We start from the raw sequence: 15,694 nt of genomic DNA, 5'->3' as shown, positions 1-15,694 counted from the left end.
TTAGAACCTGCATGTACTTTGTAGATCTTTACATACACAACCAACATTTCTCATTATGTTGTACAAATAATTGTTCCACATAAAATGTCACATAATGTACCTTACTTCACTGTGTACATGTAAAAGTCATGTACACCCGACAGTGTAAAATTAATATACAAATGAAAAGTCATAAAATAATGAGAAAATTGCGTGAACATATAAACAAATGAATGAAAATACTTCAATTTTGTTCTGAATCAGGTAACATTGTTGTTACAAATTCCCTGTACTGCACCACACCTTTCTCCTGGTCTACAGCAGCTGTGAGAAACTCTTCCAACTCTTCAGGCGTAAAGGCTTCGCCTTCTTCAGTCATGAACTTCTTTAGCTCTACTTCAGTTAGATATGACTTTCGATCTTGGTCTAAGACCTCAAACGCTTTTAGTATAATTTCTTCTGAAGAAGGTTGATACCTGTGTGCACAATGTCAATGAGAGTAACAATAAAATAATTAAAGGAAAACAAACCTTTTTTCTAGCATTACTCTGGCCATCATTGGCTGAAATTTGTCAAGACGTATGAAGCCAGTGGGTTCTTCTTCCTCAACCTCTTGAATCATATCCTGGAGCTCAGCTTCTGAAGGGTAACAACCCAGAGATCGTATGATTGTGCCAACTTCTCTATTTTATACATGCAGGGAGGAAAGGTATTAAAAATGAGTGCTGTTTTTGTTCTTATTCCGAAAATGACAGTTTGTCTATGTTATTTTATGCATTATTAACAATGTTGACCTCCTACATGTACGCATATGCACATAGATATATGATTTACGTATGTACGTACGTACCTCACATCGGCTGTCTTGTTGCTCTCATGATCAAAAATATCAAATGCTTCTACTATTTTCTTATTGATGTCAACAAGGACGGGATCCTTCTCGATAAGGGGTGTACCTTCCACTGTTTCTTCAGTTTTGTCTGTCATTATTTTTTGCGTCTCATGGAATGGAAATGAGGCTGTCTTACTTACTATGCCGCCATTTTGTTCTTGTTTCTTGGCAACCTGATGGAGTGATGCGCATGCGCACACATTAATTTTGTGTGGACTAGGAGGTGAAAGGTTATCAACCATTAAAATACATGCAAGCGCAAAATACCTGCCTGAATATTAAAACTGTCGGAGGATTCTAGCTACACCTAGTACCTATTATTTCTAGTACAACATGGAAGACATAGAAGCGTATGTTTCCAAGTTAAAAGTTGTTGAACTCAGAGAAGAGCTCAAAAAACGTGGACTTACTACAGCTGGTGTAAAGTCTGTTCTTGCCCAGAGATTGCAAGAAGCAATGTCCAACGAAATAGAAGTGAGTTATAGTTATTGGCTATTTAAATTGTATAGCCTAGGTAATTCAAAAACTGAAATGTAAACCCTAAGTTTTCTATTTAAAACACACTACATTTTAACATGTTTAACATAATTAGCAGTTCTAATCAAATTGTTTCAATCGACGCAAGGAGGATGAGAGTGTACCGGAGGATCAGCCTACTGAGGAAAAATCTGTTGACAGTGAGGGTGTCCCGGAGGACCAGCCCACTGAGGAACAGTCTGCTGAGGGTGAGGGTGTCCCAGAACACCAGTCCACTGAGGAACAATCTGCTGAGATTGAGGGTGTCGCGGAAGACCAGCCCACTGAGGAACAGTCTGCTGAGGGTGAGGGTAGAGCGGCTGAGGCTGAAGTACCTGAGGGTAATGCTGAGACCCAGATGGAGGAGGAGCCTAACGTAGAAGCAGTGCAGCAAGAAGAGCAAGAAGGTATGGAACTGTGCAAGACTGAAGTATAATATGTAAAACAATAGGACTAAAAGACAATAATTTATTATCATGCAGTGCAGTGCAGCGCACTTGTAAAATATGCCAAGTTGAGGGCATTCAAATCATTATGCACAATGTACTAGGCAAAATTGAGTGAGAGGCCGGATATGCTATAAATAATCCATGCGCTATGCATACAGTCAAGGCTTTATGCCTGGGTGGGGATTCCTTAAAGTAGCGGCTCTTTGTAAATCTTGAGTTGTATGCTGTTTTCTCCGTGGTGGTTGATCGCCCTAAAAAGTGTTTTCCAAAAAAGTTTGTGTGGAAATATCGCAATAAGTGAAAAAGTATACAAACATGCATGTACGTTTCATTGTAGACCGTGTAACCGTGCATGTGTAAGACTACTCATAGAGTCATCTTTGGTAAATCATTCACCATCACACATCTGTCATGACCTTATCTGGTTCTCTCGTTCAGGTGCACAGTCAGATATAAAGCCAGAGACTCAGCAGGAACCTTCTGAGCCTGTTCCGTCAGAACCAGAGCAAGCCGAGCCGGTAGCTGACATGGATACAACCACTACTGAGCCCACTCCTAAAGTATACACTGGTGTGAACCAGCCTACGCCAGAGGACGACACCACAAAGGTTGATGCCAGTAGTGCAAATGACGTTATCCCTGACAGTGCTACTGACACCACTGTTAATCTTGAAGGAGATGCTGCTGTTGCACCAGATGCTGATATTAGTGCACTCTCTGATGGAGGTGCTGAGAACCTACCTAAAGCTGAAGAAAAATCAGCTGGTAAGCCTGTCGTTGTTCCGGTCCTGATTATAATCGTATTCTTAATAATCGTATTCTTATTTTGAGGCTTAAATATTAATTTTTTGTACAGGTTATAGAGAGGTTATTTAGCCACTTACAATTCCTCTAAGCTTATTAATGCTACTACATGTACCTTTGCCTCTCTATTTTGATATGACCCCACATAATTTATTTCATATTGTATTGTGAACCCAGAGGTGTGATGCTCTATTGACCACATTATTAAGCATGCACACTATTGTTCAGCCTCGGGTGCGCACACACAAGCGAGGTATACGGTAGTGTGTTTGTGTGTCTGTCTGTAGACTGCTACGGCTGCTCATGCAGGGATCAATGAAATGCAAGTAGAAGCTTGTACAGGCTTCTAGTCATGTTTTCTTGGATTTCATATTGTGGATTTGCAAAATAATGCTTCGTTTTCGAGTTATACAGTAGAACCTCACTAATCCGGACCCCTTTAGTCTGAAACCTCGCAAATCCGGACAAAATAGCAAACTGAAAAGAGGAGGGGCTGTCAGTAGAATAGACTTCTGCGCATACGCAATTTAACTTGCTTTGCTGAATCAGCTATTAATAACTGCTCGATACCTCACTCAAGACAATGACCACTGCAAAGAAAACAAAGAGAGATTCACAAGACTCACTGTATTGGAGAGAAAGTTGAGATAAAATACTATTCTAGCTAGCAGCTTCCCTTCTGGCCACAGTAATATCATAATACATGTACAAAAGTGTGTTCGTTAATGATATTCATAATCAATTAATGACATCCGTTAATCCGGAAATTTCATGTATTCGGATGGGGTCTGGTCTGGCTCTATTCAGATTAGCGAGGTTCTACTGTACCTAGTTTTGCTTACTTGAAAATGCCATTGCAGCCTTTTCAGAATGTGACGTACATGTAGCACAACTTGTCCATGGAATGTTACTGGACCTACTTAGTAGTTAGCTCTGCACTAAAACGCTAGCTATTGGTAGCTTCAAGAGTGAGAAAAAAGCTGCAAAGCTACTGTTCAGCAGCCATTAATTATGGAAATCAGCATTATTTCTAGCAACAATTATGGTCGATCATTTCTCACTATTTTGCAGCATTTCCTGCAATGTCCATTGTACATCATGTGTGATCAAGGTGCATGTATCATGTATTTAATACATGTAGCTAGTAGCTTTCTGCTAGTGTCATACTGCCGCCTCCACCAAGGCATCAGCACCTTGTGGTGTTTCATTTCTACGGCATTTACTTGCTTGTCTCTACCTACATTGTTTTTAATATGTGTGTTAGTAATTGATTGGGTTTTCCTCAGTAGAAACGTGTGATGCACCTGTGGTTAAGGAGAGTTTAGTCAAAACAGAGCTGGAGGAGCAGAAGATGGAAACCGATAGCTCCGATACTATGGCCAAGGTTTGCTCTTATGGTGTGCATATTTCAGTGTTTGAAACATGCAACAGTGGTAACTCACGAGTCTTTACATGTACTTATTGTACACATGTGCGTGACATGTACGTGTACTACTACTTATGTGCATAGTGCTGCTTCTCTTTTTATCCAGTCTGAGAATGGACAGGATCAATCTGAGTCTGCCCAAATTGGTACCAAGAGGTCTCATGACGTTGAGCACCCTGTGAAAACTGAACAGACCAAGTCAGACCCATCCCGAGCCCCTGACCCTGAAGAGCCGGATTCATTTGATGACAGCCAAGTGCTTATGGATTCCAAGTTTCAGCCTCCAGAAGATGCTAGTATTGTCACTCTGCACAAGTGTGAGTACATGTACTGTTGCATGTGTATGTATTACAGTATGCATGTGAAAAATTGTACGTAAGTTGCCTGTTAATTGCAGACACCTCTGACCTGTTCTTCGATATCAGAGAGGATGGTTTAGGTGGGTGTGGTCTCTCAGAGCAGGGATTCGCTAGGTTATGGGCAACAACACGAGGCTCATCTGGGGTCAAAGGTGGCCGCTATTACTATGAAGTGAAAATAGAAGAGAATGTGAGTGTTGAACTCCCAGAAACGGAGGAACATCCACACGCCATCAGGTATATGCATCAGGTATATGCATGCTCGAAATAACTCTTTGTGTGTCATATAGTATAGCTCATCAAGCTACAATGTAGATACCTTAATTACACGTAACTCATTAAACAGGGAATCACAGAACTGCACTGCTAGCTGTACATCTACTGTTATATGGCTATAGTTCGCTTGCAGTGCAGTGCTGTATATATTTCCTGGTTTTTAAGCATAATAAACCTTATTTTAAGTACGCCAGCTCTAAGGCTGGTTTTTTCTAGTATACATGTACATGTATGCTTTCATTCTAGTACACATGTGTGTATAAGGTAATTTTCGGGGGGGGGGCAACACATTCGTGGTTGAATATTTTCTTGGTTGCTGCTTGCACTGCAGGTAAAGGTAGGCAAGGTCGTTCATTCGTGGGTAAAATATTCGTGGTCAGAGCTTCAACCACGAACACCACGAATATTTTGCCCCACGAAAATGTACAATATAAATATATCAGGGTGTCATACAGGATTTTGAAGTAGAGGAGAAAATGTTGCTAAAAAAAGGTCGACTGTGATTTCAATACCCAGCTATGGACACTCAGTCATAATTGAAAAGGGGGGGAAATTGGAGCTAGGGGGGGGATATCCCCCTTTCCCCCCTGTATGACACCCTGTATATACATATTGTAGATGTAGCTACCATCCTAGAGAAAAGATTTTGGTCTATTGACAGTTCCTTTTATGCAATACCTCAATACCTTTCCTCTCGTTCTTCTTTCGATGTTACCTCAAAGCTTATCTTACCTTCAAAGCACAGAGACTTCTTGTCAATCGATAGCTATTAAAACGTGATGTCCATGGAGTGTTTATGAGCATAGCAGCTAAAATTTTGTGGCTTGTAAGAATTTTGCTAAAGGACAAGAAGAGCTTTGCACTAGACTATCAGTAGGCTGACGCGCACTATAAATGCATCCTATTTACGTAGAATGCATGAAATTCAGTACGCTTCTTGTCATTCTTTATTGCTGTTAATTAATAGATCTGATTGGTCGGGACAGACTCTGTCCTAGCCAAAAAACTAAATAGTGCTCAAACATTCCCTGCAAGGTATGACTAAATAATAATTATTGGATTTGACATGGGTCAACATTTTTGAACTTCTCTGTAGGGTTGGTTGGACATTAGATGACTCCAAAGGGCTAGGAGAGGACAACCACTCGTTTGGATTCGGGAGTACTGGGAAGAAGGTTGTCAATAACGTGTTTGAGAGCTATGCTGAGTCTTATGGACCAGGAGATGTCATTGGCTGCTTCCTGGTGCGATTTTTACAAACATAACATACTGTACACGTAGAAGATGTGTATCACTACAAGTCATGTATGTACACATCTATATTCTTATTCTAGGACCTTGAGAATTCTCCTGCTACAATATCCTTCTCCAAGAACAGCTGTGATCTGAGTGTAGCCTTTACCTTAGAGGAGTCTTTGTCTGGTGAAGCATTCTTCCCATGTGTTTCCACCAAAAATGTTGCCTTCAGTATCAACTTTGGGGGGGATCCGTGGTGTGAGGCTGAGGGAGTAGAAGGATACGCCTTGATTCAGGCTGCTGCTGAGGAGTGCAGGGTTTCAGCGCCACAGGTATACTGTGTTAGTAACCTTACCTAGACAATTCCACCATCTTTTTGTGGCTGTTGGCAGATGCCTAATATCGTGTGGCCACTGTGAATAAGACATATTTTACATTAAATGTGCCCTTACTAAAGTCTAGTGATGTTGCTCATACGTACTACTGTTGAATACTTCAGGCACCTAAATCAGTAGCTGAGTGTGAAGTGATCATGATGGTTGGGTTGCCTGCCTCTGGAAAGACCACTTGGGCTGAGAAACACTGCAGCAAGTAAGTAATCCACTGACTATACATGGACACTGCTGAGTGCTCATTCTGTAGTATATTTGTATTTTCCCCATTAACCTGTACAATGTGTAACACAAACTTTGTGACAGCTTAGTTGTAATGGGCTATCTTGTTCTATACAAGGTACCCTGAGAAGCGGTACACAATTCTGGGGACCAACCTCATCATGGAGCGGATGAAGGTGTCTGGGCTGAGCAGAAAGGCAAACTACAAGTCACGGTTCGAGGCTCTCATTAAGAATGCCACTGAGATGCTCAACAAGCTTTTTTTGTTAGCTGCAAAGAACAACAGGAACTACATCATAGATCAGGTTGATCTACACGTTTATTTGTTATATTCTTCTATAGCTATGTGATACTGTTAGGCCTAGATTATAAATCAAGTCTGTACAGCCACTGCAATGTTTGTCTCCAACTGCAGACAAATGTGTATCGGAATGCCCAGGAGCGTAAGATAAAGTACTTTGAGGGTTTCGTACACAAGGCTGAGGTGGTGGTCCCTCCTCATCATGAACTACGCAGGAGGACTGGTCTCAAAAACGAGGAGATGGGCGGTCCCCTTCCTGATGACGTTATCAATGCCATGAAGGGTGAGTTGACTATGCTGCTTTAGTATGGCCTATACACTTGTGCACTTGTGAGCATGCACATGCATTTACTTTTTTGTCTAACTTTTGGTCAAAGTTTCTTGTGTGTGCAAGCATGTCCGCATGATTTTTGGCCTAGTATGCAACAAGATCACCCAAATTAATTGTCATTGTACATTTGCTCTGGTGAGCATGTATATACTGTACATGTAAAAAAAAAATCGTCCTGTGACATTTTTGAGTTATATTTTACGTGAAAATTCCAGCATTAAAAAAGCCTTACATTGTACACAAATCTATAGTCATTTGTGCTCAGAACACGATCATCAAAGTACATGTAATAAAAGCAAAAAATCTGGTTGCATTGAGCCTAAAGCTAAACCTCGCTTATCTCGACAGTTACGGTTATGTGTATTTTCTGTGCATTGTTATTTGTGATCCTCTCTTTCAAGACAGCAACCAACACACCGACATTGATGGACTCTCTTTACTTTTTAATCTTGTGATGACGAGTGCATACATGTACAGCACTAGAGTAGACTCAGGGCGTCACTGTGTGCATTTATGACAGTTATGGCTTATTTATTAACGAATTACATGCCGACCCAAACACAAATAGTTGCCTACTACAGAGTGATGGCCTGTAAATACCTGTAGTGTACGTGTAACAGTGTGGTCAGCAGAGCCTGCATGTTTACAGCTTATTTAGCCATCTTTACAAACAATTAAGATGGACGTGTACATACAGCTTTGAACTTCTCGTAGATTGGTATTCCATAGTCTGTACCTAACACATCAAACTTCGCATAACATCTACGACTGACAACCTGGACCAGACTCTGTGCTTCAGTCTTCTAGGATTACGACAGGACATGTGTGGTAGGCAACTTTCCTGGTTCTGATGAATATGGTGGGATTCTGGGGGAAAGCTTTATGGACTATTGCCTGATCGTCTGTGATTCATGCTCAGTACTGTATATAATTATGCACACACACACGCACGCCATTATTCATTCTATTGTGCGTGGTTGATTGAATAACTGCACTGGCCTCTGCCTACTGTATATATAATATTTGTTGTGCTGTCCATCTCAGTATACATGTATAATGTGTATATAGCGCTTCTACTCAGGCTTCTATCTGTACACTGTCATGTACATGTAACTCCTGGCTCTATTTTCAAAACAATAATGATTTCTTGGATTTTTAAATGATATCATTGAACATTGCTTTGTCAAATGAGTTTGCATGAGGATCTGCAGTTATTCGGTCTTCATTATGTATTTATTCTGTTCTACTAGGGTATAGTTACTTTTATGGCATACCGTATAGCGGATATATTTGGCCCCGAATAAATTTGACAATTTGGCAAATCTAGGTGAAATTTGCCAAATTAAAAATCGCCGACAATATAATATACAATTTTGTACGTCATCGATAATGCCAATGCAGTTATCGTCAAATTAAGAATCGCCAGCTATAATTATATAGCCAAATATATATACCCGTTACACGTTAGTAGCTAGCTACCCTTTGCATAGTTAAGAATGTTAACATGACTGTGTTCTTTACTTTGATGGGTATTGTCCTCTTTCTGTTTCTGCAGCAAACTTTTACATCCCTAAGGCAGGTGAACATTTCCAAGATGTGAATTACTCAGACATATATGGGATAGCGGCAGAGAAAATTGTGAGGCAGTATCGAGAGGATGCCCTGGGCCTTCCATCCTACCCTCAGTCAAAAAGGGGTCGTTACGAATACAGAGGTAACAGTGGTAGTCGTTACGAATACAGAGGTAGCAGTGGAGCTCGGGGTGGGGGATATTCAGGATACTCTCCTCACCAAAACAGGTATAAATGTACGATAGATAGATGCTAATCTCTGAATAATCGCATCTTGTCCTATTATTCACTGTGATTCGTACGGTGATTAATCGCGTATCAGTAATTGCACGTCGTCATTAACGACTTGCAATTACTGCCTTGACGACCGCACGTTCGAATAACGGCCGCGGCTAATTTTTTTACTGAAACTGCAGCTAAAAATGTCCTTAAAACTGCATCACAAACGATTAACAATCAATAGTACGCTACTCGTGCAATAAGGGATTAATAGCACTCAGCTACGCCTCGTGCAATTAGTATCCTTGCCATTGCTTGTTACTCGTACTATTAATCCCATATTGCACTCTTAGCGATACTATTAATTATACTAAGTATATGATTGTTACGTAGCAGTGACTACTGTACCCTCAACACTGCAGCTCATATGGTTCAAATAGAAGCTCTTACAGCCCTCGTGGTCAGTATGGCTATGGAGGGAACTCGTACGGCTATCAACAACGGACTCCCCGTTACAATCAATATGGGACTCCTGCGCCACCTCCTCCCATGTACGGCAATCCCAGGGGAGGTCCTTATGGTGGCCCTCCTCAGCACTATCGATCCCCGTATAGTAGTCCAGGAAATTATCGAGGAAACTATGGAGGACAAACCCCTCCAAGAAGAGGTAGTGGTTACTATGGCCGTTACTAACTTTGAACAAAAATATATAAATGTATGTGTACTCTTTTTTGACTGAAATACTTTACTTGTAGCAATGTAGGTACACATGATGTCCGTACGTATACTTCTCTTTTGTACTTTTTCTTTCTAATGTCCCCTGCACTCGCACAGTAGCAGTACGTCATGTGTGTATGATTTTATACACGCATAATTATATATATACTGCACCACTTCAATTCACAACCTAATTGAAACCTTCTTCAGAATGTAAATATTGCTCTCAATGTTCCAGATCTATAATACTGAAGTTGCTAACACACTCTATTAATTAATACGATGTGTTCAATTTTTATTTATGAACGTGAATGTATTAAGCACAAAGCAAAACTACTTTGATTTGCTAGCAAACAGTGCTGGATTGTTTGAAACATTTTCATTTGGGTCTACAATGTCATCTAGGTTTAAGCTCTCCTGTCTAACGGCAAACATGGAGTAGCCATACACACTCAGCACTCCACCCAGGAGACACAGACCAACTATAGCATTTCTTCTACGATATCTGGAGAGAATTATGCGTTTTACTTCAGTTTCAACAATTCGTCTCGTTGCGTCAGATGGAGCAGATGAACCACCACCACTAGAGGACATTATGACAATCTGAGTACGGGGAGAACACAAACTTAATATATATATATATATCCCGTAATATTCTCACCTGATAATACTAGCAACTAGAATCACTTCTAGTCAGTCAATTTGTTACTACTGTACTTATTTGATTTAAGGCAACACTTGTAATAAGCCAGAGGTCGTTTCTTTTTGAGGTTGAAAAGTCTTGGTGTTGCATCTACCGTAATACCTCGATTTAAAGCGACACTTTTTAATAATTACAAAGCCAGAGGTCGCTTATTTTGGGGGTTGAAAAATTATATTTTAGAGGGTCGCATCTAATTGGAGGTAACGTACTTTACAGAGTCTACTTGCCTCGATTTCAGGCCGCTTAAAAACACTGATTTTCCAGTGGGCTACAATCAAGGCTAGGGAGTGGCTACATTTAGAATGTGACACTAAAAAATAATTATCAACGCAGCTGTTGCTATTTTTAGAGGTCAGAAAATTGCTGAAGCTCCTGGGTGTCGCATATTTGGAGGGTCGCCTTAAATCGATGTATTACGGTAATTGGAAGTAGGTTGAGGTTACTCTATCCTCGATTACAGGCCGCTTAAATTTCTAACGGCCTGGAATCGAGGCTATGGTTTGACCTCTATTTAGGACGCGACATAAAAAATAATTGTCAATGCAGCCAGCAGTCGCTACTTTTGAGGTCAGAAAATTGCGAGGGTCATTTGGAGGGTTGACTTAAATTGATAAGTACGGTACTATTATTAATAAAAATGCTTCAACTGTGTATATGTATACGTACGTACCAATTTAATAACTTGTTGGACTCTTAGGTATATGGATTCCATATTAACACTCTCACCTATACGTACCTGCAGTTATTTTCTACTGATCAGATCAGACACATTAAAACTAGTTAGCTTGTCACACTCTGATCTAAGATCTTGCTACTCGACTCTGCTCTGCTTGCCACTGCACTGCACTGCACTGCGACAGATCTTTAGGTGCACATTTAATGGAAATCATTCCAATTTTAGGAAGGCAAAGAAAATTATTCGTACAATTAGAGAAGCCACGGTTTCTCTGCTGACAAGTATAAAAGGAAGACTTTGCCTCTGAGAGAAAAGTGAAAGGGATGGCAACTGCTACTAGTAACAGCAGTTTGGATCACCTGGTATAATAATGATTACTAGTTCTGTCTAAATAATTATGTATCGGTTAGAAATAAGCTTTAAAGAATTCTGAAAATCCCTTTGTGTGTTTCCACTTACTATCTCGCTTCTTAGATCTATACCGTAATCTAAATTCAATTTTCAATTTTCAATCACTAATCATGAGCTGGTGGGGTACGGGTAGACTGGCGGCGACAGCCCCTCGTGTACCGCGAGGGACTGGCAAACTGTCTATCAGTCACTCGTCTCAGCTGCAACGAGCATTGCAGCCTATCAGATTGCTCAACGTCATATTAGCCCTGTAATTGTAACCGCACTTACACTTCAGGGGATTCAGTGCATTCCATAGTAGCTGAATCTCATAGCAAAATTTAACCACATTATCTATAACGATATTCATGTTTAGTAGTGTCATACGATCTATTACACTTCCGCTGAGACGAGTGACTGATAGGCAGTTTGCCAGTCGCTCGCGCTACACGCTCGGGCGGCTGTCACCGCCAGTCTAGGGTACGGGTATCTTAGTGTATAATGATTTATTAGCCAGACATCAAAGGATTGTACATGTACGTATATACTATTGTCGGATATAACACGTACACCCAGAATGTGGTCAATATCAAAGGAGGTCCGACATGCATGCACGAATCACTGCATTGATGTCATTGCAGTCGCGTGATTAACGTAGGCCAATTATACTAGCACTTGTAGTGATTTGTGCATGCTATACGTATAATGATGTAACACATTGAGATGGCGAGATCGATGGCAATTTGTACAGTATGCAGTTAACCATGCAATATCTGTTTTGTATAATGGACTCGTTTCATGCGTTAGGATGAGCCAAACCCTGATTTTGAACTTGCATAATTATAATGATAGGCAATACCACTACGTACATTGCAACATTAAAGGTCAGTCTCATTGATGAATGCTCGACCCTTGTAAAAAGTCACTAGTAGTCTTACATGTATAGTTAAATTAAAATGGACAAGCCAGCATAGCCAAACCATTGCGGTTCCACACATTATAATCATAATTAGTCAACCACACCCAAGTACCGGTGTAGAAGCGATATGGGGCTCCCCCCATTTCAGGGCTCCCGGGCCCTAAAATAAGGGGGGGGCCATATCGCTTCTACACCGATCTCTGATACCGTATAGCGAGTGGGTATATTGGCGCCGTTGTTTGCCACCCTACTTATGTGCGTAGTATATTTTAATTATCATTTTGTGTCTACAGACTAGTGTGTACAAGAACGTTATTGATGACGTAATCAGGAATGTGCGTGAAGAGTTTCTCAATGAAGCTGTGGATCTTGAAGTGCTGGAAGACCTGAAACGAGTGAGGCTATTGGATACTAGGTTGAGCATCTAGCTGATTTTCAGAGCTTAGTACGTATAATCTGTTTAGGCAGGTAGGTACATGGGCCTTTGCTTTAGAGCATTAAATGACTCTCTGTCTGCAATGTTGTGTGCATGCTTATTCTGGCACAACATGTACTACTAGCTGTCACATGTACACCGTGCACACAGACAAACAATGAGATGTATGAGATGTACTAGCTTTGTTTGTACAACTGCCTAGATCTGGCTGAACAAGCTGAGTCTCTCTGGAGCAGTCAATCGACCACCTAAACCTGACCCTCCGCCAAAGTCTGTGTCCTCAGATCCAAAGCCATCTTCACGGCAGACAGCACAGACGAGTATGCCTAAATCTACAAACCTTATTAGTTTGGTGAGATAATTGTTCGATTTGATCGGTGTGAGATAAATTCCTCCATAGCCCCCTCCATTGGTCCCTGTCCAACAAGAGCGAACTCTTCCTCAACCACCCTCCCTGATTTCTTCACGAAGCGCTGAGCGTGAAGCTTCCTCTGTGATCCATACTGCTCCCCCTCGATCACAAACCACACCCACTACGGTCGCAACATCTAGCTCAGCACAACCGCAAGCTTCTATAGCTGTGCACCCAGGTGAGAGGAAAGTGTGCGTGCATGTGGCTGTAAATTAAATGCAAGCCTGTATGTCCTGCACTTACTTATATTTATAGCTAGAACTACAAATGTACAATAACACAGCATTTCATTCCAGTATTGCATAATTATGTGACATGCTCGGTATTTGCTTCTTCACTGATTCCATGCTGCCCACGCAATTGTTTAATAAGCATTGTAGGTGATCATGCCAATTAAGCATTTGTTTTTGTTTGGGCTCACATTTCTAGTCACACCATTGCGCTTGTGTAACTCCACGGTGCACTTTTATTCACTAAGGCATGATGACAGCTGTTGGTGAAGGTGGATCCACAGCTGCCTCTCAGGCTATGCCTGCATTGTTGCAACCCTCAGTAAGCCTCGTTTGGTTAGCTAGAACTAATTAATTATTGTATTTTTCACAGTTTTCTGCTTTCCAGCAAGGAATGGTTCCAATACAGGTATGTTAATTGACTTAATGAAGAATTACGTAATGTAAGTATTTGGTTAGTGGAGATTTGTGATTTTCACGCATGCATGTAGTTCGTGTGTTACGTTCTGCTAGCGCGTACTGTGTTCATAGATCCATATCTTCTCTGTTTAGACTCCCCAAGGGACAGTTTTGGTTCCACTGAGCCATTTAATGGCTTTTCAGAAACAAGCAGCAGCTGCAGCACAGGGTTCTAAGTCCAAAACTCAAGAAAAAGATGTGCAGCAAATTGATGGATACTCTCCTCTACCAGCACACTATGATTTTTCCAATCTACAAACGGTCAGCAAGCAGGACAAACAAGCGACGGTGTCTCGACTCCCAAGGTGTTTGGAGATTGAGGGAACAAAACAGGATGGTTTGTCATCTACAGAGGACATCTTGACGAGGAAAACCAAGCATAAATTCAAACATTGTTTTCCCAAGCCTGGGGATACAGTTGAATTTGAAGTGATTGAGCAACTAGATGGGCTGCGCAGTGACCATAAGTTAAATTGCGCAAGTCGCAAGAGACGAGGATTTATAGCTCAGCTGGATGGAGGAGACAGTAGCAGTGAAGAAGACTCTGACTTAGATGATGACTCCTCAGAGGTGGGTGTGGACTACTTTAAAGATTATGTTTTCTCCGTTATTTTACTATAGTAGGATAGCTTACAGTACATGTACGAGGTAATTTATATGCAAAGTTTGTGTGTGTAAATTGTAAATTAACATAGATAATTATTATATGTACACACATAATGCTCGATCAACTAGTTTTAATTTTAATTCTGTAGGAAGAGGTTGGTGGTACAGATGAGGTGAGTCATGTATACATGTATATCAACAATTTCTCAGTGCATACAGTGTTCTCCCCAGGTGCCTATATAAGTAGTAGTTTTATACCTACGTACCATATCTACAATATATTGTTGTAGTTCCACATACTTTAAATACAGTTGATGTATTGAGTATGTTGTCACTCCAGGCAGTGGACGATGAGGACCCATTGAACAGTGACGATGATGTCGATGATGACGTGGGAGACCAGAAAGATTTTGAAACCAATGACACCATTGTGTGTCTCTGGGAGAAAGTGAGGGCATGCACTGTGTGTTGAATCAGGAGTGCATGGTTCAATTAAAACATCAAATTAAAACACTGGTATCGCATAGTTTTGCGATTTACTTAAACCTTGAAAATTATATTTCTGGTAGTAGTAATAAAGTATCCAATGTACAAAAAATAGCAATTCGCGGTCCTCAAAACTTTGGCGCTTATACAGTGACTAGTGAGTACCATTTATGTGCTAAGGGTATACTACTAAAGTACAATCATGTATGTGTATCTGCCCACCACCCGGCCCAGTATGTCATCTGAATGACCTGACACATGTTCCTGTAGCACCTATACCACCTTCTCTACACCCACACACACAGGTGTATAGAGTACGGACCAAATGGAAGTTTCTTCTCAAAGACGGAATCATGCACTTGGGTGGCTATGACTATGTGTTCCAGAAAGGAACTGGAGAAGCGGACTGGTAGGCAGGCTACTGACTACAGGTAGTGACTGCGTTTTAGCTTTTTGATTTGTGCTTCAATCAATTTCCATTGCACGAGCTCGTGCCAATATCATTCCCATAGTTCATTATAGTCACGGTGTTTCTATAGTCTACGCATGTCATTGGACATGGGGACAGTGTTGGGAGATTTAGCTAATTATTTTGTCGGAAATGAAAGTGTCAGGTAGAGTTAGTGTAGGAGTGACAAATTAATAACGATACACAAAATACCAGTATACAGGCAAAACTGTTGGGTG

General features: G+C 40.9%; 3 protein-coding genes and 1 long non-coding RNA gene across 6 annotated transcripts; 2 read left to right on the top strand and 2 right to left on the bottom strand.

The window, feature by feature from the left end:
• Positions 1 to 14: 14 nt before the first annotated feature.
• LOC135341840 (dynein regulatory complex protein 8-like) lies at positions 15 to 1,059 on the bottom strand. The gene is made up of 3 exons (XM_064538512.1): positions 830 to 1,059; positions 510 to 662; positions 15 to 455 (listed from the first exon to the last, which is right to left on the bottom strand). Exons 1-3 carry the CDS (start codon positions 964 to 966, stop codon positions 224 to 226), a joined length of 522 nt encoding a protein of 173 aa, XP_064394582.1. The 5' UTR covers positions 967 to 1,059; the 3' UTR covers positions 15 to 223.
• A 2-nt stretch (positions 1,060 to 1,061) lies between these two features.
• LOC135341832 (heterogeneous nuclear ribonucleoprotein U-like protein 1) lies at positions 1,062 to 9,872 on the top strand. Of its 3 annotated transcripts, none has more exons than XR_010396663.1 (13): positions 1,062 to 1,345; positions 1,497 to 1,794; positions 2,275 to 2,601; positions 3,927 to 4,024; positions 4,173 to 4,383; positions 4,464 to 4,662; positions 5,798 to 5,945; positions 6,036 to 6,269; positions 6,437 to 6,528; positions 6,670 to 6,856; positions 6,967 to 7,135; positions 7,898 to 8,011; positions 8,739 to 8,880. XR_010396663.1 is itself a non-coding variant. In XM_064538503.1 (13 exons), the coding sequence occupies exons 1-13, from the start codon at positions 1,205 to 1,207 to the stop codon at positions 9,664 to 9,666; spliced, it is 2,616 nt and encodes an 871-aa protein (XP_064394573.1). In that variant the 5' UTR covers positions 1,062 to 1,204; the 3' UTR covers positions 9,667 to 9,872. The 3 variants fall into 3 exon arrangements, 2 of the variants coding, with proteins under 2 accessions (XP_064394573.1, XP_064394572.1); XM_064538503.1 differs by lacking the exon at positions 7,898 to 8,011 and adding an exon at positions 9,396 to 9,872 and having other exon boundaries at positions 3,930 to 4,024; positions 8,739 to 8,982; XM_064538502.1 differs by lacking the exon at positions 7,898 to 8,011 and adding an exon at positions 9,396 to 9,872 and having other exon boundaries at positions 8,739 to 8,982.
• A 96-nt stretch (positions 9,873 to 9,968) lies between these two features.
• LOC135341842 (uncharacterized) lies at positions 9,969 to 11,287 on the bottom strand. Its single transcript, XR_010396665.1, has 2 exons — positions 11,130 to 11,287; positions 9,969 to 10,293 (listed from the first exon to the last, which is right to left on the bottom strand). It is a non-coding gene; the product is annotated as an uncharacterized LOC135341842 (long non-coding RNA).
• Positions 11,288 to 11,296: 9 nt separating this feature from the next.
• Positions 11,297 to 15,523, top strand: LOC135341838 (transcription initiation factor IIA subunit 1-like). The gene is made up of 10 exons (XM_064538509.1): positions 11,297 to 11,431; positions 12,672 to 12,773; positions 13,017 to 13,166; positions 13,215 to 13,404; positions 13,705 to 13,778; positions 13,830 to 13,865; positions 14,009 to 14,485; positions 14,671 to 14,694; positions 14,862 to 14,969; positions 15,313 to 15,523. The coding sequence occupies exons 1-10, from the start codon at positions 11,393 to 11,395 to the stop codon at positions 15,418 to 15,420; spliced, it is 1,308 nt and encodes a 435-aa protein (XP_064394579.1). The 5' UTR covers positions 11,297 to 11,392; the 3' UTR covers positions 15,421 to 15,523.
• The last annotated feature ends 171 nt before the right edge of the window (positions 15,524 to 15,694 follow it).

The sequence above is a fragment of the Halichondria panicea genome, chromosome 9 (assembly GCF_963675165.1).
Source record: "Halichondria panicea chromosome 9, odHalPani1.1, whole genome shotgun sequence".
In the NCBI taxonomy this organism is placed as follows: Eukaryota; Metazoa; Porifera; class Demospongiae; order Suberitida; family Halichondriidae; genus Halichondria; species Halichondria panicea.
This window is presented reverse-complemented; position numbering and strand designations above follow the sequence as displayed.

What these genes read in the sequence shown, in the direction of transcription:
- LOC135341838 (XM_064538509.1), top strand. Translation starts at nt 11,393, where the DNA reads ATGGCAACTGCTACTAGTAACAGCAGTTTGGATCACCTG. An exon ending in TTCTATAGCTGTGCACCCAG is followed by an intron (nt 13,405 to 13,704) that starts GTGAGAGGAAAG and finishes TTATTCACTAAG; the next exon opens with GCATGATGACAGCTGTTGGT. An exon ending in TAGATGATGACTCCTCAGAG is followed by an intron (nt 14,486 to 14,670) that starts GTGGGTGTGGAC and finishes TTAATTCTGTAG; the next exon opens with GAAGAGGTTGGTGGTACAGA.
- LOC135341832 (XM_064538502.1), top strand. Translation starts at nt 1,205, where the DNA reads ATGGAAGACATAGAAGCGTATGTTTCCAAGTTAAAAGTTGTTGAACTC. An exon ending in CAATGTCCAACGAAATAGAA is followed by an intron (nt 1,346 to 1,496) that starts GTGAGTTATAGT and finishes AATCGACGCAAG; the next exon opens with GAGGATGAGAGTGTACCGGA. An exon ending in AGCTGAAGAAAAATCAGCTG is followed by an intron (nt 2,602 to 3,926) that starts GTAAGCCTGTCG and finishes GGTTTTCCTCAG; the next exon opens with TAGAAACGTGTGATGCACCT.
- LOC135341840 (XM_064538512.1), bottom strand. Translation starts at nt 966, where the DNA reads ATGACAGACAAAACTGAAGAAACAGTGGAAGGTACACCCCTTATCGAG. An exon ending in AACAAGACAGCCGATGTGAG is followed by an intron (nt 663 to 829) that starts GTACGTACGTAC and finishes TGTATAAAATAG; the next exon opens with AGAAGTTGGCACAATCATAC. An exon ending in AGAGTAATGCTAGAAAAAAG is followed by an intron (nt 456 to 509) that starts GTTTGTTTTCCT and finishes TTGTGCACACAG; the next exon opens with GTATCAACCTTCTTCAGAAG.